The sequence below is a fragment of the Mastacembelus armatus genome, chromosome 20, assembly GCF_900324485.2.
Source record: "Mastacembelus armatus chromosome 20, fMasArm1.2, whole genome shotgun sequence".
Classification (NCBI taxonomy): domain Eukaryota; kingdom Metazoa; phylum Chordata; class Actinopteri; order Synbranchiformes; family Mastacembelidae; genus Mastacembelus; species Mastacembelus armatus.
In genome coordinates, this window is record NC_046652.1 from 3,789,770 (window position 1) to 3,817,756 (window position 27,987).

The window sequence follows — 27,987 nt, forward strand, 5'->3', positions numbered from 1 at the left end:
ATAATTGTGCTGTATTTTGTTTTATATATCTGATTCCAAATGTTATATAATAAATGTAGTCTTGTAAAACTACAAATTTTTCCTCTGTAATAAGTAAACTCAAGTATGAAGTAGCATAGAAGGGAAAAGTAAAGAACAGATACCTCAAGATTGTACTTAAGTAGCATATAGAGCACTATACTTAGATATACTTAACCTATATCAGCGTGTAGAGGTATGGATTTATCAGAAAAGAGCTATGGTATAAAACAGTAGTTTATTATTCCAGTGACACCCAACAAAATAAACAGGAATGAAGAAATAAGCAATAGTATGAGAAAAAACAGGATCATGTTCTGAATGACAACTTTAAATTAGCCTGTATTTCCTCTCACAACTATACTTATATATTCTTTCGACTTAGTCTCTAGCTGTTGTATGCTGTATAGCTCTCTTCTATATTGATTAGTATTGATTATTGCTGTTGTTTTTTGTATTATTGTTGTGGATGATGTTGATAATTATAACATGTATAGAAATTCCGTCTCTCCTGAACGCAGCACCCTCAGCTCAAGCACTACGCCTACATTTCCCATCGGGCCTCCTGTCATACGGTCCGCTCAGGCTGTCGTTAGCTAAGACAACACTGTCGCGAAGGACGAACTGAAGGAACAAGGTTGTACACAGCTTTATTAACTTTTTTAAAGATGTAAACGTTCAAACATGGTCATAACCCTCATGTAGTCGCTGTGCCAGTGGATTCAGTATATTGTGTCAGGCTGAGTGTGTGTGTGTCGTAGCTGGTAACCCTTCATGCTCAGTAGCTAACTAAGGCTTTGGACAGCAGTTAGTGTTATAAGTAACCCTGACGAGCAGACACACTGTGGGGCCACAGTGTAGCGAGTATTGCTGTGTGACAGCGGGGGAATCTATCGGATGCTACAATGTTTTCATATCTTCTGCTGGCTCCGCTACTTTTAAATAACAGCTCAGCGCACAGTCTTTTTGAGATTTTCAAAGCAGTAAGTAATGTGGGGTCACCGAGAGGACGCTGTCTAAACGTGTCTGTCCGCTCACTCCTGCTGTGCTCCCGACAGGTGTCCAGCATGTCTGTGGACTGGCTTGGATATGGATACGCTGCGCTTATCGCATCCGGAGGAGTCATTGGTTACGTGAAAGCAGGTTTGTGTGGTGTAATTCAGTTGTTTACACGCATTTCAACGCGAAGCTGTTTTTCCCCACAATGTGCACATTCTCGTCCTTGGCGTGGCTGTAAGGCGCAGGTGTTTCTTTCAGGTAGTGTCCCGTCCTTGGCTGCTGGTCTTCTCTTCGGCGGCCTTGCGGGTTTTGGTGCCTACCAGATCTCCAACGACCCCAATAATATTTGGGTGTCTCTCGGTTGGTAGTACAGATACCTCCAGATTGTACACGAATAGTTAAGTAGTAGGTATTTCTGAGTAAGACCAGTGATGTGTCCCTGTGCATTTTGCATCATAGTTTGTATTTGATAGAATAATTGTGAACTAAATATAACAACAACTATCCAGAAGCTGTAGTTTATGTAGATTGTAGCTGTTCTCTGTTGTTTACTCATTTAAATTCATTTTTGGTGACTACTCAGCACATTGAGCCAAAGCCAGTTTCCCAGTGAACAGCTGATTTTGATATGTTTTCCAGCCACATCTGGAGCTCTGACTGGCATCATGGGAAAGAGATTCTATGGGTCCAGGAAGTTCATGCCGGCTGGCTTGATAGCTGCAACAAGGTATCATCTCGTTCATATAACTAAATTCATTTTGCTAGCATAACATAGTGTGTCCTGGGTGATATCAGTCAAGAATGACTGACTATATGACTGATGCTGGTGGTTATTAGCACTCTAATAGTTTGTTTGTCTAACTTGTAGTAAAAGTCAAGAACACGTATGTGATCATTGTAAAAATATATCAAGACATTTATGGTGCTCTGTGAACAGTCTGTTACCATCTTGTTTCAGTTTTCTGATGGTGGGGAAGCTCTGTGTGGCACTGGTCCAGAAACCCCAGGAGTCTTGATGGAGTTAAGATTCTGAGGTGTATCTCATCTTGTTTTGGATAAGGCCTGTCAGCATTTGTCATGTACTGCACAATATCCATGTCATTTTGTAAAAAAAAATAAAACTAAAGTAAAAAGTAAGATGAAATATAGTACCTTGCTTATAAGATAGGAATAACTGTCTTGTTCTGCTTAAATAAATGCACTATAAACTTTCACATATTTTTTTGTATAAAATGTTTACAAAATGTTTGCTTTATTTATTGTATAATACAAATTTGCAGTCGCCGTACAATGTACATCCCAAGTTGATGTAATTGTTCTCATAGACGTTAGACAACTATTTCACAGTATGTAGAATAAAAGCTGAGGGAATATAGCAATGCATAAACTATTGATAAAAGTTTACAATACTTGACAATGAAAACTAGAGTTTAAAAAACAAAAAGCTACGTTACATTTAAAGCCTAGTATTGGCTCAAACTGGATCCTTCAGAAATACAGTGAAATTGTCTTAGTCTCGGTTTTGGTTCAGCACCATGGCAACATTAGTCTCTGAAACAGAGTCTCTGCACATTTAAAGTTGATCTTACATGTATACATTTCATTTAAAATGTATTTTCAAAGAATGTGGGATGTGCTTTAATTATTTTGATGTAGTTTATTTAAGAATATATATATATATATATATATATATATATATATATATATATATATATATATATATATATATATATATATATATATATATATATATATATTTCGTGCAGATTTGAATTTAAATGTGTTTAAACTCTGCTCAGCCAAGGATGTGTACCTATGGAGAATAAAAGCTGAGGGATAATACACAATGGCATCATTGTCTAACAAGCAGAAGAAGCTGAACTACCGATTTCCACCGTACTTGGATGCCCAGTCCACCCTGCCATGGACAGGCTGTATTGCAGGAGCTCTGGGCAGGAGATTCCCAGATGCTTTACCCAGAGCTGAGTAGCCACTCCCTTTCACGTGAGTCCTATCTGTCCTCCTCTTCCAGCCTTCGTAATCTGGAACAACATGCCATGTCAGTTAGATGATCTTATCTCTAGTACACAGGGTCTTCTCTGTTCAAAGCCACAGCTATAGAATCTGAATATGTTTGTACATGGGAGACATCAGTTCTTGCAAATAATTGTAAAAGCACCTTTTGACTTTGTCATTATGGGTTATTGAATGATTGAAATGGCAATTGTATTCATTTAAAATGAAATGTACAGCACACAAAGGGTGAAGGGGTATGAATAAGCCAGTATATAGTTTCTATATAGGCAAGTATGTGTTTCCACAGCACACACTTTATATGTAATGCAATAAAGGGGAACTTCTTCCTGTAAATGTCAGCATTGGTTTGAGAAAGGACCACAGAGTAACACAACAACAAAAACTTAGCAAGTAGATCAGCCATAACAGTACCTTCACTTGTTTCACTCAGAGCTGAGCTGGACATGGGCTTGGGCTTTGCAGATTTTGATTTGTCTTTTTTATTATCAGAAGAAGAAAGACTGACTGAAAGAGCGAAGAAAAGAGAAAGTAGTCCCAGTAAAACAAAGCTTGGATGGAAATCTTGCAAGTAGGAAAGTGACCATGGAGAAAAGAAAAGGTGAAAGGGTCAAGTGCAGGATGAGCATACAGTGAGCAGTTATGCTTACAGATTACAGAAGCAGCATTCATTTAGATGAGAGTTTGTGGGTCAATCAGATATGAGGGTGTATTGGTGTTTTCTCACAGTAGTATGTTTTTTAATCATGTCTCTGACGATACAAAAAATTATTTTGCGTAGATCCACATAGATGAAACCAGTCCTTACTTGTTTGCTGGCCAGCCAGAGGGGCAAGTTGGATTCTCTGTCCCACTGATCCCACCTCCTTCTTTTGAAATGAAGGGATGTAACCATTGGGAAGGCTATACTTGGTGCTTACAAAGTTCCCTACAAGAGAAGAAAGACACAGTTCCTGGTCTGTATTTTTGTTAATTTGATTGTTGTGACCGCTAGTGTACCCAACCAGCAGGTTTTCCCAGCCAAGCTACAATAATGTGCAACATTTAAAATACAAAAACATACAAATGAGAAACTAAAATAAACACATTTAATAGATGTTCTCATACTTTGCTTCACCGACACTAATTATTTGTGTGACTGTTGCTATTGGATACGCAACAGTAAATTGTGGCCAAGTCAGGCCAAGTTGATTAAAGTCATTTAACTTTTCAAGCAACACCTTCAGTCTGCTTCACCATCAGTCACAGATGCTTATCAGTACATAAGCATCTTTGTTCTTTTATGAAAATGTTGTGGTTGTAGTGCAATTTACCACCTATTTAGCAGCTCTTAGCACTTAGGATAAATTGTGTATTTGATTCTTGCCTCTTGCAGAGGCTTTAACAGCTGGCTTTGTTCACATGTTAAACCACTGGTTGAATACCTAAAGCTTGTTGCATCAGCCAACATGCTGGTTGTTAGTTTATCTCATTTATCCCTCAAGCTGCTCTGCTACCTACAACTACAGTCTGTGTACATAAAAGATTTGTAGTATGACCAGTAATGTATACTAAATGAGCTTTCAAAAAAAAAAAGAAATCAATTTTATACCACTGCTTTCAACAGTAAAACAATTCATGTGGCATCAATATATTAAATACTTGTTTTGAGATCAGTTTTCTCCAGTGTTCAAGTTATCAAGAATAATGAAATAAAAAGAAAGATATTAGATTGTTCTTGGAATAAAATTTAACATAATATAACATAATAGATAAATAGAATCAAAACAAATAGTGGTGTGGGGCGGGACAGACAAGCAGGGGGTCCGGTTCAGGGGTATTTAAAGAAACATTTGATCTTACAGTCTTAATCTCATGAATAAGCAATCAAAAGGCAGAGACGAGGTGAAAGAAAGAGACAGGAGAAGAGAGAGAAAGAGGGAGCACAGCAGGGCAGTGGGGACCCATATTGTGTGTCTGTCTACATGACAAATGATTTATAGAGGTCTCCATCTCTAAAGTTGCAGACACTTAGACTCACTGCAAGCACTGCTTTTGTCCATGGCTCCATAACTACTGATTAAGAGACATTAGCTGCATCATTAGCATTTCAAGCCTTTGTGTACAAAGAGGAGACTGCCATATTATGTAACAGTAGGTGACACAGTCAATTGCCAGGTTTCCACTGCTTGGCAAAATGAGGTAAGTCATGGTGTGTTATTTCAGTTACAGAACCTCAAAACATTTTTGCTACAAGGAACAATGTCCTAATTTTTATTTTTTTTTGGCCTTGGATGTTCTGTATCTGTATATCATATTTCACAGTGTATGTCCACTGTGGGTACAAACTGTGTTTTTTGGTACTAGAAGTTCAGCAATCTTTATGAAAATCCTGGAAAACATTTTTATAATTGAGTTCCTTTTTACATCACTGGAGCCCGTCAAGCCACTGACAGAAACCTGAGGCACCTCCACTGTACACTCCATCAAACCTCTACTTTGGACATGAGCACTCCTTACCTGCGTTGGTGCTGGTGACAGATAACCCTCCTCCTATAGGAGCAAGTGGTTTATTTACAGTGTTAGAGGAGTTTTCCCACAGGTCCCGGAGCGTCATACCACTCAACTCCTTATCTCCAGAGCTAGTCTGATTCTTGCAGATCAAGCCTTAAAGTAGCAAAGAAGGTGATTTTAAGAAAAACAGTATTGATACTAAAACAATTTTTCTCCTTTTAATGTAAGTCACTGGCCAAGGGACTCCAGGGGCCTGTACCACAAAGCAAGAATTAGTAGGTTATCCAACTATTTTTGGGCTTATCGCAGGTTTTGTGGTGCCACAAATAGACCACTGTAGTAACTGCTGCAGGCCATAGAATATAGAGAACAAGAACAGTTTACCGCATTAAATAAACATAATGAAGCTTCTTTTTAATTAACACAGATTCTTTCATTTGAAACAGAAGTTTGATGCTTTTATCACTGTAGCAGACTGAGCAGTATGAGCTTTCATTATTAGGATTAGTGATTTTCATGATTTAGAAATATTGTCTAAATTGCAGTGACCTATGTGCAACAATAAAGACCTGAATGCCTTTTAGTCTTACCTGGCAAATATCGTGACTGACTCAGATAGTGCTGGCGTGCAGCAGATCCTGGGAGATCTGAGTCCATTTTGCCTATTTTAATATTGTTGGGTAGCTTGGTAACTGAGCTGAAGGAATACAGAGGTTTCTGCTCCTTAGGCCTAAGAAAAGAAACAAGAACAGACTTAAAATATCTGCACCAAAAACACCAAGTTCTATTCAAAAAAGTGAATCACATTAAGTTTTAACTCTGAGCCCAACTATTGATGTTATTTATAGATTTAATAAATGAGGTAGACAGATATTGAAATGTATATGTACAGTTTTACAAACTCTGTGACCAGGATCAAGTTCTTCACAACTAGATAACTGACTAAATAAATAATGTGTTAGCACAATAGAGCACATACTTTTAGTCAATTTTTGTCAAAACAGTTCTGTCAAGACAGAACTCACTGTGGGCACTGATCCTTGGGGCTCATCTCGTCCTCCGTGTTCCCCAGGCTGGGTTTCTTAGAGTTGGAGGCAGCAGTGTCTGATGAGTCGAGTTCTTCGCAGCTGTCGGAGGTCTTGCCTACTGTCTGGCCCCAGCGACGACGACCACTTTTCAGCAACCCTGTCCCACCACTGCCAACGGTGTTCTCACTACCCAGTGATGCTGCTTTCTGCAAAAAAAAAGATGATGTAAGTGCCCATACAAATTGTCTCATTTCATTGATTAAAATCTCTTACTAACTTAAGTACAACTTTCACTGTACTAGAGATCTTAGTTCTTAGAAGACAATGAAATGTCCAAAGTAAGAGGTCAGAAAAAATTTGTACTTCATCAGCACAAAGTTGGCAGAAGTCTGTCTGCTCAGTGAGATGTCATCACCAGTATCTATGTAGCAATGTAAAAATTGTTCACTTATGGAAAATGTGACTTTCACTCTTCTCTGCCATTTTTGTCTCCGCAACTGCTCACTGTCATCTTGTACAGTCGCAAACAGCTACATCACTAGGCCTAACTAATCGATCAGTACGTTCATTGCCAACTATTTTAATAACTGAATAGTTGTTGCTTTTTCTTGTTTTCATCCACTTTTACAGCTTTAAATACAGTGACCAATTTCCAGTGGTCAGCAACTCCTCAGTGATCAGTATGTTTTCAGCAGCATATCATCTCACCCATGTAATTTCTTCAGAAATCACCTTTTCTAGTTTTACATGACAGACAAGAAATTAAGTTCTGCTTTGAACAAAACACTCACTGCATTGCTGAACGCTCCTGTTTTATTCTCAGCTTGAGGCAGGGGAATCTGCTGAAGAGGCTGATGCTGCTGCTGCTGATTCTTGCAGAGTGATATGGAGGCTTTTGACTCAGAGGAACTCTGCTGGGGATCTGCCTTTGACTCTGAAGCTTGCTTCTGAACCAGGGACCTGGCATGAACCTCCTTGATCTCCTGGCTTTGTGGATGAGGCCCCAAGACCTGACCTACCTGGAAGTATGGGTAACGTAGGGCCTAGCCAGGCAGAAAGAAATATATTCTGAATAATCTGTGATTAATAGTTTTTAATTATTTTCACACCACTGTGTAATTTGCATGGTTTGAAGCGAAAGATCTCCTGGTAAAAACCAAACAAGTACAATGAAAAATCAGGGGTTTGTCAGAACATTGGATATAAAATGTAGCCTTCTGTTCTGTTCAAGTAATTGTATGTTTGCTGTCTAAGTTTAAGCAAAGTATAGGGCAAAAATCTATAGCACAACAATAGTTGATCAAAGTTCTTTACATTCAAAACTGATAAAAAAAAAATTATATTCATGTTTTATTATCCTGATAGTTTGTACTGTTCCTGAAGCACTTTGCAATGTTTGACCTGGAAGGTGCTATATAAATACATTTTTACTTACTGACTTAATTAATCTAATGGTTTTATTGGAGACCAAGTTGTGCAAGCCTTAGAAAAAGACAGTCGTAAATTTTTTTTCATGTTGTACAAAATTAAAAATAATTGTTGTGGCTGGTCATAAGGAATCGACCTTCACATCTATTATGATTTCTTTTATTAGTTTGACATTCACTGTTAAATGTCAATGTACTTATAATATCAAATACTTTCATTTCCATTGGATAGACATGACATAAAAAAAACTTGATTCTTATATTCAACATTTGCGGCTCAGTCTTGCCTACCTGTACAGCAGTAGGTCTTTTTTTGGGGTCCCACTGCAGAAGGTCCTTCATCAGGGCAATTGCCTCATTGCTGGCATTTGGGATCAGGGTCTTTAGGTGTGTTGGCACACATTGAGGGAAGCGAAAGTTCATAGCAGCAGCTAATTGGTAGCCCTCTGGCCAATCCATCTAATTGAGGAGACAATCAGCCAGTTACCTATTATTATATTGATTAATTGGGTATTATATATTGTTTTGCTAGTGTTTATATTGACACAGTTTATACCCAAATTTGAAATTGTGGTAGCTGATGTCACAAATTCAGCACCACATTGCAGGTTTATACCAGCATATACCTTTCTCATTTTGCTCTGATGTACATCACATATAATATTACATATAGCAATAAATTCATTATTTTTTAAAACTATGTTAAACTACTCTTATATTTTAATAAACCCACAGACCTGTGACCACTATGTTCACACCAGCAGTAATGAATGTCTGCCCTTGTGGTTTAAGTTACAGACTGGTCAAACCAAAAATAGGCTCTAAAAGATGTCTGCTATGTAATCAGAGTTAACAGAGATGGATTTGTGGAAAGTGCAGCTTTAAAATGCTTTACACCACAAACAGAGGAACGTTGCTCCAGGCTAACCTGTACACTTTTTATATACTTATATTTGTTTTTTCTATCATTTAGAATTTCATTTAATGTTACTACTTAATATGCTTAGGGTTTTAGTGATTAAAAATCTGAACTTAGGTCAAGTGTTTACACCTCTACATTTCTTCTCACCTTTTTGGCAGTACCCAGGACTTGGCAGATCTTAAAAATCTCATCCACTTCACTGTTCCCAGGGAAAAGAGGCCTGAGAGTATAGAGTTCGGCCATGATGCAGCCCACAGCCCACAGGTCAATGGGAGAGCTGTAGGTAGATGACCTGAGCAGGACCTCTGGAGCGCGATACCTTGACAGAGAACATAAAGTACATACGTAACCAATTCAAAATCCCATACTCTATGACCCAGTGAAACAAGGATGAAAGGAAATCACAATGTGAATTGCACACAGTAACATCTGTAGGGTTTCCTTTTAAATTTGTTCTATTGAGAAACCACTCTCACCATCTGGTTGATACGTAGTCTGTGTAGGGAGGTTTGGAGCGTATCTCTCTGGCCAGTCCAAAATCAGCTATTTTGATCAGTTCTGGACCCATGCACAGCAGATTCTCTGGCTTCATGTCTCTATGAAAGAAACCTGTTGAAAAGTTGATACTAAACCTCTAGCCACATTTTAATGGACTATTGCAATAATAAACTTACTCTGCTGTAATATTTTACATTCAATGCAAATTCTGCATAAGATCGAAATGCAATTGCAAAAAGTAAAGTCTAGGAGCAGGAGAATGAGTTTATAGTTGCCTTGCCTGCAACACTGAGGTTTAAATACATGTGTGTTTCACGTCAACATTTTCATAGTTTACAATAATTAGGGCCAAATTGTTTCACTGTCCTTAACCAAGTGGTTTTAGTGAAGTGACCTAAGAAAAACTTAAATTCAGTAGCTTGGGTCATGTAAAAAAAATTCTATTACTTTCCTCATTGTTTTTCTAATCTAAAATAAAAATAAATATATTTTAATTGAATATTCCTCAAAACAAAACAATGTCTGATGTCATAAACACATGTAGTTGTGTAATGGTTTCTGTAAAAATAAATCTAGCAAATATATTCACATACTTCATGGCAATAGAGAGAAAACAAGAATATTCACATATACAATATATTACTGGTGCTGTCTCTAAGGGTCACACTGATACGATGTTTTACAATATCACAAAGGTTCTGCTACTTTCTGAGCAGTAAAGAATGACAGAGAAAAGCCTCTTACCATGCTTATGTACAAAAGCCAACCCAGACAGCACTTGAAACATGATGTTCCTAATTTCATTCTCTGAGAACATCTTATCCTCTCTAACAGAAGTCCAAATGGGAAAGTAAGGAAAGACAAAATGGGAAGTGAAAGAGATGCAGTTAAGAGATAGAAGTGTCCAGAAAAGTGCATGCATCCCTGTTGGATGTGTGGAAGCATGCATATGTATGACACAGCTAGGGTGGTTGACCATTTTTAGATTTACAAATGCACAAAGTTTGTATGAATGAGATTTTGCTTTTTAAAATGTATTTAATTTATGATAAAACTCCATCCAATTATTTATGTTTTCTGACTACATTTGCAACAATTGATATGCGCAGCCACACATCCATTCCTTACAGCCATGCAGACCAATGTAGACCACCGTCATGCACCTGGAGGGAACGACAGTACACCTACCATGTTTGTGAATAAACGACAGGCCTTGCAAAATCTGAAAGCTTATATTTCTTATCACTGATTCGGGGAACATTTTTTTTCTGCAAACATAAAATTGATTGAATTCTCATGAGCTTGTTCATGTAAGCATCGGTACATAAACATAAACATGATAATATATGCTGAAAAAAAACATGCACAAAAAATACATTACCACTAAAGTAACATAATCTAAAACATCAGTGTTCCCTGACTGGTTTACGGTTTTCATACACAACAAACCCAGATGCCTGCACACCTGGTCTAAAACTAGACCACTGTGTTTCACACCTTGTTCAAACACTGGCATTGTAAAGTGTTGTATTTGTGGTCCTACCTGTCTTTCATAAGTTGGTAAAGGTTCTCCTTCATGTACTCAAAGACAAAGTATAGATGATCGTTCTCTCTGATTACCTCCTTCAGTTTCACCACATTTGCATGGTTCAGCTTTTTCAGTGACTGGTGTAAACAAGTAAGAAATGTGCTTATTTAAAGTAATAACACATTTATGTACATTTAATTATATGTTTATAATAGTAAAATCATACATATTTATTCTACAGTGACATTAAATGTTTAAAAATATGAATCAGAAAAATGGATAACACTGTAAAAGAGTAAAGCTTCAGTTGCCAAAAGGAGCATTGTTCAGCATAAAGTACAAATTGTTCCGTCAGGTTACAGTAATGTAAAGACTATACACATACTAAGGCTTCTGTACAGCCGTGACTGGCATTAGCATTTAAAGAGCTGTTGTGCATCATTTTCTAAATCCCACAGCAAAGTATTTTCATCTCACTGTTGCCAGTTACAAGATAAGCTTTTCCATAAAGTAGTCAAAGTATCACTGTCCTTACTTTCACTTCTCTTAGGTTCATACATTCTTCCCATGAATAAAATTTCCTCTTCATCCTATGAAATACAAAGATAGCCATTAACAGCAAAAATATATGTCAAGTGTGCACATATGCTAAAATAAACAGGAGACAGAATGAATGTCATATCCATTACACCTAAGGTACAGCAAATATTATTTGTGTGTCTCTATCACTAATGAGGCTTACTGGAGATGTCTCTAATTTCAGCTCATTTCATTTTACATGCAAACTCTAAAACTGCTCCCAAATCAATGCTCTAATAATAGTTTGACACATTTTGACACACTAACAGGTTCACTGCAGTTTGTGTTGGTGCAGTACGTAAACTTAAACCACACACCAACAGGTAAGCTGGTATACAAGACACCTCTATAATAGCTCAGCTTTTCTGACCAACATTACTGCTCACCTGCCCTGCAATTATATAAGAGTTACTAAACGTGAAGGTATCCATTTCTCCCCTCTGGGCACCTGCCAGTTTTGGTTGTCTCTTCCATAATGTCAGAAACCTGACACCCCCCACCACCCTCTCTACTTTCACTCCCTTTCACCATCATACATGTATTGTCTTGCATAGTAACCAAGTGATCAACCAAGGAACACATCTCCAGTTTCTCATCTATTATTGAACCCTGCTGAAAAAAGGCATGTAAGCTAGTATGTTTGCGTTGGTGATGGCAGTGCTAAACATCACTTTGAATTTCTTTCATTGTGAGAATTAACCAAGGCAAAGTATAATACATGAGTAAGGCTTACATATGTTTCTGCTTTTTACATTAACAAGCGTCTGTTGGAGTGACGGTAATTTAAAAGGCTGTGAAATACTGCTGACCTAATTTGACATTTAAAATTTAAATGTCCGTATGGAAGCTTGAATAAAGACATCACAGACTCTGTGTGGGACAGTCTGGAAATATTGTGTCAAGTTCCACTATCTTTTTTAAATGTAATTCCTTACTATCGCTGTTGTTTGTATTTCGAGGACAAGTATTGTTTCTTAAACAATATTTAATGTAAACTGGGGGTAAACCATATCGTATCAAACCTGTTCACTGCATTGAACAATTAATAGGTTTGATCAATTGGATCACTTTATTATAACGTTTAGAACTACTGAAAGTTAAAATGTAAAGTCCCATGATAATAAAATTATTCAACACTCACATGTTAACTAAGTCTACAGTACTAAAAATACAGTCAGTATATTGTCAGGCTTATTAGGGAAGAGATAAGACTTAAATCTCAATGTGAAAACATTCAGAAATGATTAACACCCTCACCTCTTGATAGCCACCAGTTCTCCTGAATCGTTGCTTCTCCCCATCAGCACGCTGCCATAGGTGCCGTCACCCAGCTGCTTCAAGGTGGTATAGCGATTCATCATCTCTCAAGATGGTTTCATCAGCTTCTTAACTTTGCTTATGCGTGAAGCAAATTGTGGAAACACACTTCTGGTTCATTAATCAAAATGTATTTCCTGTTTCCTGCTACATTCAGGTTAAAAAACGTTCTGTCTTTGTTTCACCAACCTCTGCTTAAGAGTTGAATTGTTGTTTTCCAGGCACAGGTGCAGTCACAATGTTCACCAATTCCTGAAGTTCAATACTCATCTTGCATCCGTAGTCAAAAAGGTGGGGTCCTGGTGATGAAGGTCAGCCAACAGTCAACAGTGTGTTTGTAAGCCTTCAGTCACATAAAAGAAATGAACAATGTCAAGGAAACATACAATAATTTTAACAGAAAATATACAAAAATCAGGTCTGCTTACCCACCCTTGAGAATAATGGCAAAACTCATGTTTGAGCGATATAAGGACAAAGAAAAGCTAGGATCACTTCTTGTTTTTCCCTCAGTAAGGAGGATTAGGTGTGTGCCACAATAATAGTCAAAGCCCAAGGGAGATGACATAGCCAGCCGTAGGCAGATTAAGCCAACAGGGACGTAAATAGGATGTTACATCACCATCATGCTTACCAACATCCACTACCTTCTCCAAACACCCTCCCTGGCAAGATGATTTCATTGATGAAATAGGCCACAGTGACATGGTATATATAAACATTACAGAAGCAACAACAAAGGAATTATCTGTTGTAATGCTTCCTCCAGGATTGTATAGCTGTCCGCTGTTGTGTTTTATGTTTAAACATGCAAACATGGAAACATTTTCCACACACCAACAGGTAAATATTTTCCATGTTTGCATGCACTTGGATCATTGCGAGTTAAACAACATGAATCCTTTGACATAATAATGACAAAAAGCTCTCAAGGAAAACCAGGAAAATATATTAAAATTATCGATTAATTAAATTGAATTTAAATTAATTAAATGTATATAAACACTGTAATCAACATACATTTAAGGACTTTGAGTCTTTGTGGTGTATGAATTTTAATTCCAACTAGAGCTTTAATAAAAACTGGTGAGCAGGTAAAACCTCTCTTCCTGACTACTGACCTACCCTGTTTATTAAAGGAACTAGTTGTAGGTAAGCCAGTGGCAGCTAAACAAAATAGGATTGGGGGCTCGGACCTCCCATCCAAAGACAATATCCAAGTTTCTAATCATGACTTATTAGCGGAAATATACATTTTGCAACTGTTTAAAGTTTTCTCAAACATTTTGTACACTGCATATATACTTCAAGCCAAATTATTTCTCCCCTGCTTAACACCCAAGTGTCGCTCAGACAGTAAGACAAGCAGACTCACATATGGAGGGATTTAAAGCACATTAAGCTCTGTCCAAGCCACATGACATGAAGCCGTTCAAGGACAGTTTTATTGAAGGAACAAGTGAAAACTAACCTGGCAGCAGAACAGAAACACTTCGATTCGATAGGCTTGTAAATGTGATTAGGCTACTTGGTAAAATAAAGGTGCGCTTTGCTATAGAAACTCCACTAACACTGATTTCCTTCCTTTACCAGTGATCATTCAAACCATAAACAATATGGAGCAACCTGAATGTAATGTTATATAAAATAAATAGCGTGGCTTGTCAGGCAATAAGAAACACTATATGGTTTATTTGACATTAACATGTGGCGCGTCAATACTGTTGTAAAGGAGCCGCATGTCTATTTCTGTGTTCTGCCCTCTTCTTCTACTCTGTTTTTTAACTCACCGTTTAGGGTGTAGTTCATCTCGGCCGTTGACTGCGCCTCCCGATAGCACCGACTTTCTTCAGATAAAATTCACACATGATTTAAACCCAGCTCTGATGATAAGACGTGCGTGCGTGGTACTGCTTCCAATGGAAACGTACATACAAACGCCTGTTCAGAGGTCGGGTGACAAGCTGCGCGTTCAGGTGGGTGCAATGCTTTGTGGGATTTGTTGTCCTTGGGAGCGGTGAGTGGTCCTGGATGCAAAACTCTCATTCCCAAAAGTTGGAATGACATAAGTATTCCTGTAGAAATGTAAGGGGCACAGAGAAGGAAAGTTTGTTCTGAAGATAGGGCTGCTGAAAGTGAAGCATCTATCGTTATAGTTTTCATGTGTTCATTAATTTTCTGGGATAACGGAAACAGCGACAGAGTGTGAGCTCTTTCTTTTGCCACCTCTGTGAACACAGTGGTGCTTGAACTGCTGCACCAACAGATGGAGCTGTGGGGTCGTGATTGTATTGCACGGATGAAAAACACTGAATATCTGATTGATGCTTCATATCAGGGTCCTCGAGGTTGACTGTTCTGCTTGTTTTCCAACTATCCCTGTCCTTGTAGTTTCTGATTGGCTGAACACACCTGATCCAGGTAATCAGCAGTGGGTAGGACAGGGATAGTTGGAAAACAAGCAGGACGGTGGATCTTGAGGACCGGAATTGCAGACCCCTGGTTTACATGAATTCACCCTAGTCTACGCAGCGTGGTTTGGATTACACACACTCTCTGTTGTGTGTGTGCGTGGTCTTCGCACACACTAGACAAGTTAAGCCAAGATGTGTGAGAAGGGGCATAACGAGCGGAATTGCGCTCTAAGAGGATTAGCCACTGTCAACTGATGCCCGGTTTGCCGGTTAGAGGACGCCGCAACGTGACGTCATGCAGTAGCCTACCGGAAACCGAGCGTGGAAACGGGCCATACTGGACCTGATGCAATTGACGAGGCGTTTTGAACCTGTGCTAGATGTAGAAAATGAATTACAATAACATTTACGCCTCGAGATGAATTTCTGTTTTTACGCGTCGGGAGCGCACGGGAATCCGTCACCGGGAGCGCATCAAAGGGCGGTTTCCTGAGGGGGTTTGTGAGACGCTGTTCCTGATATGAAGACGCGTCCTGCAGGGATCGGCAATGTCAACGCCGACTGGATGGGCTCGCTCCCCTCCAGGCTCAGCGCTATGCCCCTCAAACACCTCGCAGTGCCAGGTGAGCCTTTCATGCAAAGATGTTTGGCTTCGTCTCTGGTTATTGTCAGTCACAACCTGTGGACACAGGTAATGTGTGTGCAGATACCTACATTTACTAATAATACACATGACGTTTGACTTGTTCGTTTTGGTCATTTTTATTTGTCTTTATTGATGTTGTCACATAAATTGTTCAAAGACTCCGTAGAGATGGATATTACACCTGAAGTCAGTCTCATCTTTAATACTCTGTGCCTAAAAGAATAACAACACATGTTTAAACCATCTTTTTATTTTCCATGCACTCAGTTTATTCAGTTATTGCCAGTTTTGTCATTTTCCAAACTTCACCACATCCACAGTGATTTTTTTTTTTTTTTTAATCATTTTTGTCCTTCTCTTTTTTTTAATTTGCTGTCATTATTATTTTTCTTCCAGGGTCCCATGATTCGTTCACCTTCTGGGTGGATGTGCATGCTCCTGTAGGCCCTGATCAGAAGGTTTATGTGAAATACCTGGCAAGCGTCTTCAGTGTCTTAGCTAAGAAAGTCATGGTGAAGTGGTCAATGACACAGGTGCTGCTACATGAACACAACCAAACCAGACATCTGAATTACAAATGACAGCTTATATAAGATGACATATTTTGCACGAATTTAAAAGGTCTGAGCGTTTTATAGTCTAGCAGATGTGTTGGGTTTGCAGCCAGTATAATGTATGGTGTCATGTGGTCTGTATTCCTAGAACCTGACTTTTAAAGAGCAGCTGGATGCAGGAATTCGCTACTTTGATCTCAGGGTTTCTTCCAAACCAGATGAGCCTGGAAATGAAATTTATTTCATCCATGGCCTTTTTGGACACAAGGTGAGCAGAGAAGTACACATTTACTGCCATTTAAATGATTATCAACATAGGTATCATGAATTCCTCTTTGTTGTTATTGTTTACATCTCAATGTTCAATATTTAATTGCAATCTGTCACCATTCTTTATCTTCTCTAAATGCTGAATTATTTTGATAACAATTATGATGTAACTTAAAATGTTTTCACTAGATTAAATGTTTGTCCTTTGTCTGAACATGAACAGTGAATGATTTTTTTTCTAGTGTTGTCTCTGTGTTTGGCCTTGAATTGGGTTTAAAGGTTGTGTGTTTAATTGTAAACACCCCTTCTCTGAAATGGGTCTTTCTAACATTCTCCTGACCACTAAATATTTATCTACAAGTGCTGTGTCATGAAATGGACTTGTGGCTGTGAAACATCAGATACAAAGAGAGATAGAGATAGATATAGGTTTGGTTGAAAATCATAACCTATATAATTTTAATCACAGCATGTGGTGGTGTTTCATACTCCACTACTGAACAAGCCACTGAGTTTCTAAAACTGCGTGGCCTTTGTGCACCAGCCTTTAGGTTTGATGCAGTAAATAAACCTTAACCTTCACTCCTTTTTCCCCAAAGGTGAGGGACGGTTTGTTAGAAATCAGTTCTTTCCTAAGCAGACACAAGAAAGAGGTGAGAAGCTTTAATTGTATTTTTAATGACGCTAAAATGACCACAGATATGTAGAGCGAGATACGTGATGAATTTTGAGGTTTTTATATAAAGAAATATATATTTTATATAGGTAGTGTTTCTGGACTTCAACCACTATTACGCCATGGACACAGCACATCATTTGTACCTCATCAACATGCTCCAGGAAGTTTTTGGCAGCAAGCTTTGTGGTAACTGTGCTGTAGAGAGCGTTACTCTGGACTACCTCTGGGAGAAAAAATATCAGGTGAGATGATTCATCATGCATCAATAAAGATACATACATAATATAATAACATACATCACTGTTAAAAATCAATTGAGCTGGCCTTCAGTGAAATATCTGTATAGTGACAATTCAAAGCAGATTGCTCATATCACAGACAACAGATTTTAATAAGAAGTAAAAGATGTCACATACTGTATGTGCATACATGTAGAAATAAGTGCAGCATGTAGGTGTGTATTGGAAAGCCCACTTAACCCCTGTGGTCAGGTAATCCCTGCCACCTGTGACTCTCCTGGGCAGGAATTAGTGCTGCATGTCATCCCATTAACGCTTGTTCCACCATCCACAGGCTTCCCTTCCCTCTTTACATTTAGCATTTATTCTTTCCTCACATTGTTTTCATCTGTCTTTGTCTCTTTTTTTGCTTCCTTCACTTATATCTCTTTGCTGCACTTAACTGCAGTAACCCCCCCCCCCCCGTTTTGTTTTATAGTTTCTAATTTGTGGCTGGCTTAGATTGCAAAGGAAAAAGAGTAGAGCACTCAAAGCAGAACAACAAACTAGAGAGAGCAGAAGAGGAGAGATTGACTAATTAAATGCAGAGGGCAGATTTCCTCCCAGCTACATGAAATAAAGGTGTTCTTATCACTTTCCATACTGTCATACTGCTAATTCATTGTGGTAAAGACTGGTCTGATCAAATGGGCTTTATGTTTTTAACATTATGACATATTCTGTATTGGGATTATGTAGGGTTACTGTTGAACACATATAATCTGTAACTGGTTCTTGTTATGCAATAGTGTGAAGATGCATAAATATTACTAGAAATACTGGTCACGTTGGGGGTAAATCATGTATAGAAGTAGTAAACTAAATCACCAGATTTTATGTTACCTCATGATATATTCATGTTTTAATGTAATTTATGTAATCTTACATATTTTAAAAACCATACTCTGTTTGTGCTGTCTTTCAAACAAAATGTTTATAACCTGTGTTTTCTTCTTCTGCTCTCCTCAGGTAATAGTGTTCTACCATCATCCTTCAGCTCAAGGCATCTCTGTCATGTGGCCTGGCAACAAGATCCCTGCTCCCTGGGCAAACACCACTGAACCCAACAAGCTCATACAGGTCAGAAAATGACATACAAACCCTTTTTGTGTCTAAGTACAGTATTAAGTCACCATACATACAGTGCTGTTTAGGTTTTATGCAATTAAATGGATGCTTTTATTATAAGTTACATAAAAAGTTGTTCATTTATCAGTTAAATTTATACAAATTTCAGGAAAGGGAACCAAACCTGAATCTAATCAGTATCTGCAGCACTTCCCTTTGCCCCTAAACCAGCAGCAGTTCACTTTGGTTTGACCTGCACACAGTTTCTCCTGATGCTTTGCACCTTGGAGAAGCTGCTGCAGTTCTTCTGTAGATTCAGTCTGTCCCAGTGTTTCTGTCTCTTCATATGATCCCAGACTGAGTCCACACTGCTCAGATCAGGGCTCTGTGGGGGTCAGACCATCTGCTGCAGGACTGCTTGTCCTTGTTTTGCTTCTGAAAATTGTTTTTTATGAACTCTAGTGGGCTCTTCATGGGTCTGTTGTCTTCCTTGATGAACCTGGGATCAGTCTGCTGATATTGTTTCTGTAGAAGAAGTCAATTGAGAAATCAGTGACCTGCTATTATTTTTAGCATTAAAGCTAAAAATGTAAAGATAAGATTTAGATTAAATATATTTGAATGTATTTCCTCTATTTAATATCCTCCTGTCTAGTTCCTGGAAACTACACTAAAAGAAAGAGCCAAGCAGGGTTCCTTCCATGTGTCCCAGGCGATCCTGACACCCAGAGTCAACACTGTGGCCAAGGGCCTGGTGTGGGGGCTGCGTAACTACCTGGTTGAGAGGTCAGTGTCTAAGTTTGTATTTAGAAGAATAAAGATATTGCAGATGTTTGGATCTAAAAAAACAGCAAGTCAACAGATTTGTTGGTTTTGATACAGCAATTTCACATCAATGCTCAGTTCTATTTATTTACTATTCTACTGTCAGCAGAGGGCACTACAGTAATACAAAATAAAAAGAAAACAAGGTGTCATTACATGATCAAACTTTAGGGAGCTGACAACAACAAAGGTCACAGTATGAAAAAATATCATGCTTACTAGAACATGAACCCTGTTTTCTACAAGAATGTACATTAGTGTTTTAGCATCACCAGGGTGGATGAGCATGCAGTCATTACATCTAGCTTCTCTGTTACAGTAGTCTGTTACGGCACTGTTGACTCCATTAAGGATCTGCTATAGTTTTCTGTATCTACTTATCAACCACAGCAGATTGAACATTAGGACATCTTTAAAATATCAGATTTTACTTCCTAAACAACAACTGAATTATTTGCACAAGCGTTTTTCAGTCATTTGGCTTTCTGAGCCTGAGATTTAAGTGTTAATTAAAACAGAAATCCTCTCATAAAGGTATGTCCACACCATGATTTTAAATCTAAACGAAAGTCACTGATGGTGGGGTATAAAACTCCTGAACGGATGCTCTGGTGAGACAGGAGGTGGCCTAATTTTGCACGTCCAAGGAAATAGGATTGTTTATCACCACTGAATAAACATTTTGACATCCTGGTTTTGTTCTGCTAGCTGCTGAAATGTAATAGTCAATATAAGTATTAAGAATGATGCAATTACAAAATCACAGCGTGTGTGTGTATGTGTGTCTGTGTTTGTGTGTGTGTGTGTGTGTGTGTGTGTGTGTGTGTGTGTGTGAACCAAAACCGAAAGTTTTTGGATGCAAAGTAAGTTTGGAGACAATAGCAGCAACATAGTCTCTGACTGACAGACAGACACAAACATCACTCCCTGTTTTCCATGAAGTCCACTTTCTCCCACATTGTTAGCCAGCAAGATATTTCAAAACCTTTTTCAGCAACTTTTCATATTAACTGTACAGATAATTCAGCCAAGAAAAACCAGCAGCTTTGGCAATGTTCAGGGTTCTACTATTATTTAATTGCTTTAACTATGAAAGTAACAGAGAGAGAAACTTGGCACTGGACATTTTTGGATATAGTCACAAAGTTATAAAATGAGTTCAAATTAAAATGGGGCAGTATTTTAAGTGTAACAGAAATGAGTGAAAAAGTTTGCATTTTAATAGCCAGTAGCTTGTCCGATCCACATATTGATCACCCTTTATTTCCTCTTTTCTAAATGGGTCCAATTCATGATTATCTCATTAAATCTATCCTCTGTTTTTCTAGAAACCTGCCTACCATCATCTCCTGGGTTGAGGCTCAAAGGCCGGGGGTCAACGGGGTCAACATCATCACCTCTGACTTTGTAGAGCTCACAGACTTTGCCAACATTGTCATCAAACTCAACAACTTACTGTTGTGTGAACAAGATCACAAGCCAAGATGACATGTTTACACAACAGGATAGAAATGTGCAGAATCTTCCACCTCTGTTGGATAATAGCTGAGTCCTGGGAATTTTATTGAAACATTTTACTTCTACATTCTAAGTTAGTTTTAATATTAATTATGTTACATCAGTGTCAAATAAGGAGTTTTATATCATCAGCTGGCAAATAGCCCTTCAGTACAGCTGTCAGTGTCTTACACTGCAACACTGAGAGTCAGGGGTTAACCAGAGGTACCACTAGACCTTTTACTAACATAAAGCCTTTGCATCCTCCAGGAACTCATTAGCTCAAGTTTGAAGTTCTCATTTTGGTTGCAACCAGCTCTTTCAACTCAATCATGCACATAGTCCAAAGACAGAAAGAAACCAGAGCCCAGATCAGAAAACACTGGGCATACCCAGCAGCATTTCCACCTCCATAAGGCTGCCCAGATCTTGTGATATTACCGCTTTGGCTTCATTTATGGATTCCTTTTCCTAAATTCCCTTTTAGGGTAAAACTGGAAACGTATCTCGCTGCTACCATGACATGCCAGATAGATCACCAGATTCACAACCTGTAATCTGGATGATTGTGTTTAGGAGATTTAACATGTCCGATGCATCAGAGTGGGTTTTGGACTTTTTCCCGGCTGTCTTCCTGACTTTTTTTTTTTTGATGTTGCTGTTTTGAGATGTGTAAGAAACCAAAACAATTATTAAATTGTTTTGGTTTCTTACACATCTCATTACTGACTTAATAGTCAGGGTCGGGATGACATGAAATTAATGCATGTACTGGTATTCTAGGTGCTGAGCTGACTATATAAAATGGTGTACCCATAATGTATTAGGATGAAAAATGATTAGGACAGATATTCATCTTAAAGGCTGGTCAAGAATCCAACATTTGGTTTTAAAAATAAGGAGTCTGTGGAAAAAGAAATCGTTGGCATGATGGCAATGGAATTTGTTTAAGTGGTATTTCAAATAGACTAACAATTGCAAACACTTGGGCACTGAGCCTAAGTTGGGCTTTAACTGTGCACAAGAGCCCACTTTACCAGTGTTGTCCCACTACATGATTTCACTACTTAGAATAACTATAGATGCAAACAGTGACACCTTTGAGGAGGTTACAGAGGCAAAGCCAAAAATGTATGGAACTTATGGAAAATGTGCCACAAATCCCATAACTATATGTCTAGATACAAACAATGTACACATCTGTAAATCTTTGTTTATAATGGTTTTTAATCTTACGTATTGTTTTCTGAAAGTTTAAGTGTACATCTGCGTGTGTAAATGTGTCAGTGTGTGATACTGGGTTTATGTGTTCCTTGTGGGCTCAGTGATTACTATGCCTGACGCTGACAGTGCAATGACAGTCACTCTGCATTCCTGTGGTCAAAGTACAGGGAAAGAGAGGGGGGAGAGAAAGCAGACTTTTACAAAGTGGTGACATTTACAAGGAAGACTTTAAAAGACAGTTAAATAAATTAAATAAATAAATAAAAAGCCTTTGTAAAAGGGTAGGAGGGGCGACTGAATAGCAAACGGCAAGAATTTAGTCAGGGCAAAGCTGTGATTCAGCTGTACACAAAGAAAAAGTAGAACATGAACGAAGAAGCCTGAACTAAACAGCTGCTTTTGCAACATTAACTGGAAACTTTTATTTTACTTTGTTTTATTTTTACATTTGAACTGTGCCCCCTATCTCACTCCATGACTCCAGGCCACATTGTTGACACAGTTGAGTGTGGTGACACACAAACACACACACAGACTGAAGCAAAGGCACTTTAATTGTGGAGTAATTACACTCCACAACTCCATAGCTGGCAAGTGGGAGGGGGGAGTACAGCAGACCGATAACGAGCATCCTTCTGCTGTTTAGGTCTCTCTCCATGTTGTTTTCCAGTGCAAAGACACTAACTCCAATATCTGCTAGCTTTTATGTATTTGTACCTGTGTGCATTTTTTTGACAGGCAAAATTGGTCAAACGTTTACATACGTCTAAAACCTATAGCCGATCTTCACCACAGTAAACTGCGGTTTAACTTGAGAACTGCAGGCTAGCACCCCAGAATCAGGGCTCCTAATGGAGGCTAAGTCCACATAAATGCCGTTTATCCACCTCTCAAATTCTAAAATTTGAGACATATGTCCATTTAGGACATAAGACCATAGTGATCTCTCAGTTTCTTACATAAATTCTTCTTTTTTGAACATTGCATGCTCTTAACACTGCAGGAGCTGCATTTCAACCTAAAATAGTGAATTTGAAATGCAAGACTACAAAGTAAATAGGCTACTAAGTAGGTAACGTTATTTTTGCATAGCCTGTTTTAGTTGTTGAGTAAACTATGCTGTTTTATAATTGAAGTTAACTTGAACACTGTAGTTCTTAACCTGCACAGTGTCACCACATTCAGTTGATAAGCTACAGCTTCTGTTGTCCTGCGGCTTGATGCACTGCCAGAGTCGAGATATTTTGCATATTTTAGAGAGTGAATGAGAGAAATGAAGGAGAATGTGTGCAAAAATACATGGAGAATCTAAAGACAGCACAAAAATGATGGGAAATGGGAAATTCAGGAGTCAATATTATCTTACTCAAATTAGTCAATATTAAAAAAAAAGATGGAGGAACAGAGACAGAAACTGATTGTGGACCAGCACATTCATATTAGGACTAATTTATATTATAATTTCACTGAATAGATGACCAGGGCTGATTTTATGTCCTAGTCTATTCCAGGTTTCCAGTCTGAAATGATCCAATGTTAAATAACAACTCAATAAATAATACTACTGTGTATCATTTAACACATAGTAGTATTGTGGCAGTCAGAGCATTTATGTCAGCCTACTGTAGTAGCTTAAGACTATTGTGTACAGTAAAGAATGACTGAACCAAGTTTTACTGGATTAAATCTGGTATATCCCTGGTGTTAAGTGATGTTAGACAGACCAGAGCTGCCCAAGTCATTAACAGACCGATGAGGAGATTAAAAGGAAAATAGGCATAAAAGTAATGCCTACTAAAAAGTTATTCAAAACATAAGGTGGAGGATTTGTCTGGATTAAACAGGTCTATAAATGCAGAGTCCTCTAATGCCCAGAGGAATCCCTCTACAAACAGCTTCAGAGTCCTTTCTCAGCCTATTGGGATCACATGGGACTTGTGGAATTCACTCAGGAATGCCATCAAATTGTTTGTGACCTGCTCAAACCCAAAGACTCTGGGATGATGTCACTGGGAAAGCTTAACAGATTTCATGCTAATAAGCAACCATTGAGACGTAATAGCTTAATAGCTTCTGGAAACACTTGACAGTAAAGAAAGCTAAAAGGAACTGTAATTTTCCAGGAGCATTAACAGCTGTCCTTTAAAGATGCATCTGTAAATGTAGTGTCAGGTCTAAAAATGAACAAAAATCCCAGATATGTTGACAAACGTAAATAAAGAAGCGTAGGTTTTCACATCACCCCTTCTTTATTACTGTCCAGCTTTAGACTCCGAGTTTGTCCTCGTGACTGAAAGAGTACAGAGATGGATGTGTGGATTTGATATAATCTGAACATTGATTCTATGGAGATAAAATAAGACCTTCACTGACTATCTACACATACCAGATGTCAAGGAGAATTGAAAGGCAGGGGAGAAAAAGTGGAACAGGACTTGGGTGCACAACCTCTCTTCCTGTTTATCCACAAATAGATCCTTGCAGGTCCTGAGAGATAAGATAATCCTGCTTCCATGGATATTCATTTATGTGCATGTGCTTTTGTCTGGCCTTTTTGTATTTTTCTGTGTCCATGAATAAGCAAACCCTCAGTGGCCTCCACATTAATTTAGGTTAATTATTTTCCAACCATAAGAAGACACCATGCATAATATTCAGATGTGGTCTGTTTACATGACCTAAAATTTGCTAGACTTAGGTTGTATTATAGTTTTGCATAATGCATGTTATTATAAAATGCAACCTCTGTTTAGACAGTGGAGAATGCACAAACCTCTGCCAAATAAAATGACCTACTTGTGCTGGTATCAGCTCATACCTGCATGATGTTTTCAGACTGATAACATGACTGTACATGTAACGGAGATCATTCAGATGGTGCACATAGCTTAAGTAAAGAGTAGCCTGGCAGTACTTACAGTTCTCCATGTGCAGCAATGGACAGAGATAAGTTATCCATCCATCCATTTTCTATACCCGCTTTTACCTGAAAGCCAGGGTCACAGGGATCTGCTGGAGCCTATCCCAGCTCTCTTTGGGTGAAAGGCAGGGGTCCACCCTGGACAGGTCACCAGTCCATCACAGGGCCACATAGAGACAAACAACCTCACACACTCACACTCACTCCTATGGGCAATTTAGAGTCACCAATCAACCTGACATACATGTTTTTGGACTGTGGGAGGAAACCAGAGTACCTGGAGAAAACCCACACAAGCACAGGGAGAACATGCAGACTCCACACAGAAAGGCTGGGTTGCGAACCCACGACCTTCTTGCGGTGAGGCAACAGTGCTAACCACTCAGACACCATGCTGCCGAGATAAGTTATTTTCAGTCCATATTTTTAAAATTAATATTGTTGTTTTTATTTGCATAAAAGGATGGATCTGCTGGTGAATATGATGGTAATTTTTGTCATGACAATTATATTGAGTTGCTACTGAGTCTATCAAGCACCTGAGGGTATGCTGTGGGAGTCACACATAAATATGTCATGTTATATGAAGGCTATGTGAGATGAAAGCCACATCTCTAGAATATGTTTTCCCTCAAATTTATTCTAAAATCCCATAAATGCCCATAAAAGTCCATTATTCATAGATATATAAGGGGTTAACCTTAAGTTCTCTTAAGGATGTTGATTAATTATAATCTTTATCCTGGCAGGAGAGTTATGTGCTTTAATTGTATGAGCTTTTCTCAGCATTTCTATGCATGTTGCATGATAGTAGTTTTACCAGTTTGTTTGCCCACCAGTCTGGATCTTTCTCCATGTAGCCTAATTGAATGAATCACAACTTACAGCAGCACGACTGAATAGTGTCCAGTAAAGGACACTAGGGTGTATTCCTGTTGTAATATCATTAGGGAATCATACTTCTTGTCCTGTTTTCTTATCATTATCAAATGGGTCTCAAAGAATACCTTCTTCTAATGTTAATGCCTCTCTCCCTGACCTCCCAGTCTTTCTCTTAGCCTGAAAGCATCTTTCTTTAAACCACTGAAAAAGAGAGGTCAAGTGTAGGTGGTCTTTTAACACCTGTACAATATGCATTATGCTGTGAGAGTGTGTGGGGGGGCATGTGTGTCTGACAGAGGGAGAGAGAGAGAGAGAGAGAGACTCCCTCCCCTTTTCCCTGTCCAGCTCTACCTCCAGCTGTTGTTGCATTCTTCTACACGTCGCAGTTGGCTGAGGCCGCCGGCTTTTTACGCTTATGTGTGAATGTGGCAGCGCAAAGACAGAGAAGAGTCTTTTGCTGGACACCCACAGGGAATGTATCTGTCAAGAAGGTGACTGGCTGAGGCAAGAAGGAGACAGATATTTACAAAAGTGACAGAATATTCTCCGGGGTTTTCATAAGCGACATTATTCTGGCTCTTGGAGCAGCTGCGTAATCGCATCCCTTCCTGCGCTATGACAGAGGTGGCCAGTCCTGCTTCAGTAACGGTAAGCGCGTTTATACGCGGCGGAAATTACAGATTTCCCTTTTTAGGTGTTTCTAAATTAGAAAGTTTATTTAAACTCTCGCCTGCCGTTTCAACAGCCACAGCCACCAAATACTAAAGACTCTGCACAGTGTTTGTTTTGTAAATGAGCTTTATAACTGTATACTAAACCTCAGCCGGCTGGATTGTTCTTAGTAAATGGAAAAACAGTGGACGTTTTATCAGTCCTCGCTATAGAAATATAGGCGTATTATATACGTGAACCCTCCCTCAAGATAAACATCCCTAGGAAATAAGTGTGTGACTGTTGAAGACTTAGATATTGATATTGTAATATTATATATTATTTTATAGTCTTTTCATTGTCCACCATTGCAATGAGACCACTTCAGGCAGGCATATTGTGAGACCTGCAAGAGAACCAAATATAGCAGTGTTTGGACTGATTATATGGGTGCTATGCAGGACAATTGTTACTATGTGAATAAGAGCAATCCTCATGCCACATTTGACACAAACAAACCATGCTTTGAGATTATCTCAGCAGTCCACGCCACAAGCTGATTATGATTAAATTATGACTCAGATGACTGTACACTGGGGGCATCAGTGAAATAGGCATTTAGCTTTCTGCTAATGCGACTAGTCATGTGGCCTAACTTCATTATGCTGAAATTAATGAACACATTCAAGAAATCAGACTAAGGCATTTAATCCAAACCCTATCTTAATATTTGGATGAAGAGGATGCGTCTGTTGTGTGTGTGTGTGTGTGTTTAAGGGTGCCATTAATTCAGGTTCTGTGTATTTCAATTAATCAGACAAATTATCCTTGATTTCCTTGTCAGAGAATAGCAGCCATGCAAAGCTCAGTCTTGTGGAGTTCATCCTGTCAGCTGCATATAATGGCTCTGTACAGTGTATTATTGAGTGTCGGATTCGTCTTTGGTGGGTCAAACCACCCACTCTGTGTCTTTGCTATTTTAGAAAAGTAAAGATTTGCCGTAGAGATTTTAATCCAATACAAACTCCATAAAAGTTTAAATCTACTTGAAAAAAGGTGAAATAAGAAGGTTGAAGAGGCTCTTACGATTGGATTGAAACCACTGCATTCAAAAATAATAGCTGTAATGTTGATATCTAAGCATAAATGCATATATTTCTATTAATGGTGTACACAATCATACATTTTTGTATGATGCAAGTTTGGGGAAACATTGTTTGGGGGTAACCTTAAACT

The 27,987-nt window shown here is 38.5% G+C and overlaps 4 protein-coding genes across 19 annotated transcripts in view; 3 read left to right on the top strand and 1 right to left on the bottom strand.

Moving 5' to 3' along the window:
• Positions 1-539: 539 nt before the first annotated feature.
• On the top strand, positions 540-2,231 carry tmem14ca (transmembrane protein 14Ca). Of its 2 annotated transcripts, none has more exons than XM_026292235.1 (5): positions 540-655; positions 1,077-1,161; positions 1,276-1,377; positions 1,657-1,744; positions 1,976-2,231. In XM_026292235.1, the coding sequence occupies exons 2-5, from the start codon at positions 1,086-1,088 to the stop codon at positions 2,031-2,033; spliced, it is 324 nt and encodes a 107-aa protein (XP_026148020.1). In that variant the 5' UTR covers positions 540-655; positions 1,077-1,085; the 3' UTR covers positions 2,034-2,231. The 2 variants fall into 2 exon arrangements, with proteins under 2 accessions (XP_026148020.1, XP_026148019.1); XM_026292234.1 differs by lacking the exon at positions 540-655 and adding an exon at positions 707-1,001.
• A 547-nt stretch (positions 2,232-2,778) lies between these two features.
• mak (male germ cell-associated kinase) lies at positions 2,779-14,816 on the bottom strand. 11 transcript variants are annotated; one of them, XM_026292580.2, is made up of 16 exons: positions 14,634-14,816; positions 13,033-13,142; positions 12,784-12,921; positions 11,483-11,537; positions 10,963-11,084; positions 10,164-10,246; positions 9,398-9,530; positions 9,069-9,240; positions 8,291-8,458; positions 7,364-7,615; positions 6,570-6,778; positions 6,135-6,274; positions 5,551-5,697; positions 3,860-3,979; positions 3,466-3,558; positions 2,779-3,059 (listed from the first exon to the last, which is right to left on the bottom strand). In XM_026292580.2, exons 3-16 carry the CDS (start codon positions 12,885-12,887, stop codon positions 2,899-2,901), a joined length of 1,959 nt encoding a protein of 652 aa, XP_026148365.1. In that variant the 5' UTR covers positions 12,888-12,921; positions 13,033-13,142; positions 14,634-14,816; the 3' UTR covers positions 2,779-2,898. The 11 variants fall into 11 exon arrangements, with proteins under 11 accessions (XP_026148365.1, XP_026148361.1, XP_026148360.1 ...); XM_026292576.2 differs by having other exon boundaries at positions 13,033-13,186; XM_026292575.2 differs by having other exon boundaries at positions 12,784-12,951; positions 13,033-13,186.
• A 214-nt stretch (positions 14,817-15,030) lies between these two features.
• On the top strand, positions 15,031-21,694 carry plcxd2 (phosphatidylinositol-specific phospholipase C, X domain containing 2). 2 transcript variants are annotated; one of them, XM_026292587.2, is made up of 8 exons: positions 15,031-15,880; positions 16,300-16,436; positions 16,606-16,725; positions 17,327-17,380; positions 17,493-17,648; positions 18,654-18,764; positions 19,408-19,538; positions 20,906-21,694. In XM_026292587.2, the coding sequence occupies exons 1-8, from the start codon at positions 15,778-15,780 to the stop codon at positions 21,063-21,065; spliced, it is 972 nt and encodes a 323-aa protein (XP_026148372.1). In that variant the 5' UTR covers positions 15,031-15,777; the 3' UTR covers positions 21,066-21,694. The 2 variants fall into 2 exon arrangements, with proteins under 2 accessions (XP_026148372.1, XP_026148373.1); XM_026292588.1 differs by having other exon boundaries at positions 15,758-15,948.
• A 4,790-nt stretch (positions 21,695-26,484) lies between these two features.
• The window catches only part of phldb2b (pleckstrin homology-like domain, family B, member 2b), a 37,436-nt gene continuing 35,933 nt past the window's right edge, over positions 26,485-27,987 (top strand). For all 4 annotated transcript variants that reach the window (XM_026292139.1, XM_026292141.1, XM_026292140.1 and 1 more), the window contains exon 1: positions 26,485-26,748. In XM_026292139.1, coding sequence (XP_026147924.1) covers positions 26,716-26,748 — 33 coding nt within the window. In that variant the 5' untranslated portion in view covers positions 26,485-26,715. The remainder of the gene's footprint in view (positions 26,749-27,987) is intronic.

What these genes read in the sequence shown, in the direction of transcription:
- tmem14ca (XM_026292234.1), top strand. Translation starts at nt 924, where the DNA reads ATGTTTTCATATCTTCTGCTGGCTCCGCTACTTTTAAATAACAGCTCA. An exon ending in CATTGGTTACGTGAAAGCAG is followed by an intron (nt 1,162 to 1,275) that starts GTTTGTGTGGTG and finishes TGTTTCTTTCAG; the next exon opens with GTAGTGTCCCGTCCTTGGCT. An exon ending in GGCTTGATAGCTGCAACAAG is followed by an intron (nt 1,745 to 1,975) that starts GTATCATCTCGT and finishes ATCTTGTTTCAG; the next exon opens with TTTTCTGATGGTGGGGAAGC.
- mak (XM_026292580.2), bottom strand. Translation starts at nt 12,887, where the DNA reads ATGATGAATCGCTATACCACCTTGAAGCAGCTGGGTGACGGCACCTAT. An exon ending in CAGGAGCGTTCAGCAATGCA is followed by an intron (nt 6,779 to 7,363) that starts GTGAGTGTTTTG and finishes TTTTTTTTGCAG; the next exon opens with AAAGCAGCATCACTGGGTAG. An exon ending in TGTCACCAGCACCAACGCAG is followed by an intron (nt 3,980 to 5,550) that starts GTAAGGAGTGCT and finishes CTTCTCTTGTAG; the next exon opens with GGAACTTTGTAAGCACCAAG.
- plcxd2 (XM_026292587.2), top strand. Translation starts at nt 15,778, where the DNA reads ATGAAGACGCGTCCTGCAGGGATCGGCAATGTCAACGCCGACTGGATG. An exon ending in ATGGCCTTTTTGGACACAAG is followed by an intron (nt 16,726 to 17,326) that starts GTGAGCAGAGAA and finishes TTTTCCCCAAAG; the next exon opens with GTGAGGGACGGTTTGTTAGA. An exon ending in TCTGGGAGAAAAAATATCAG is followed by an intron (nt 17,649 to 18,653) that starts GTGAGATGATTC and finishes TGCTCTCCTCAG; the next exon opens with GTAATAGTGTTCTACCATCA.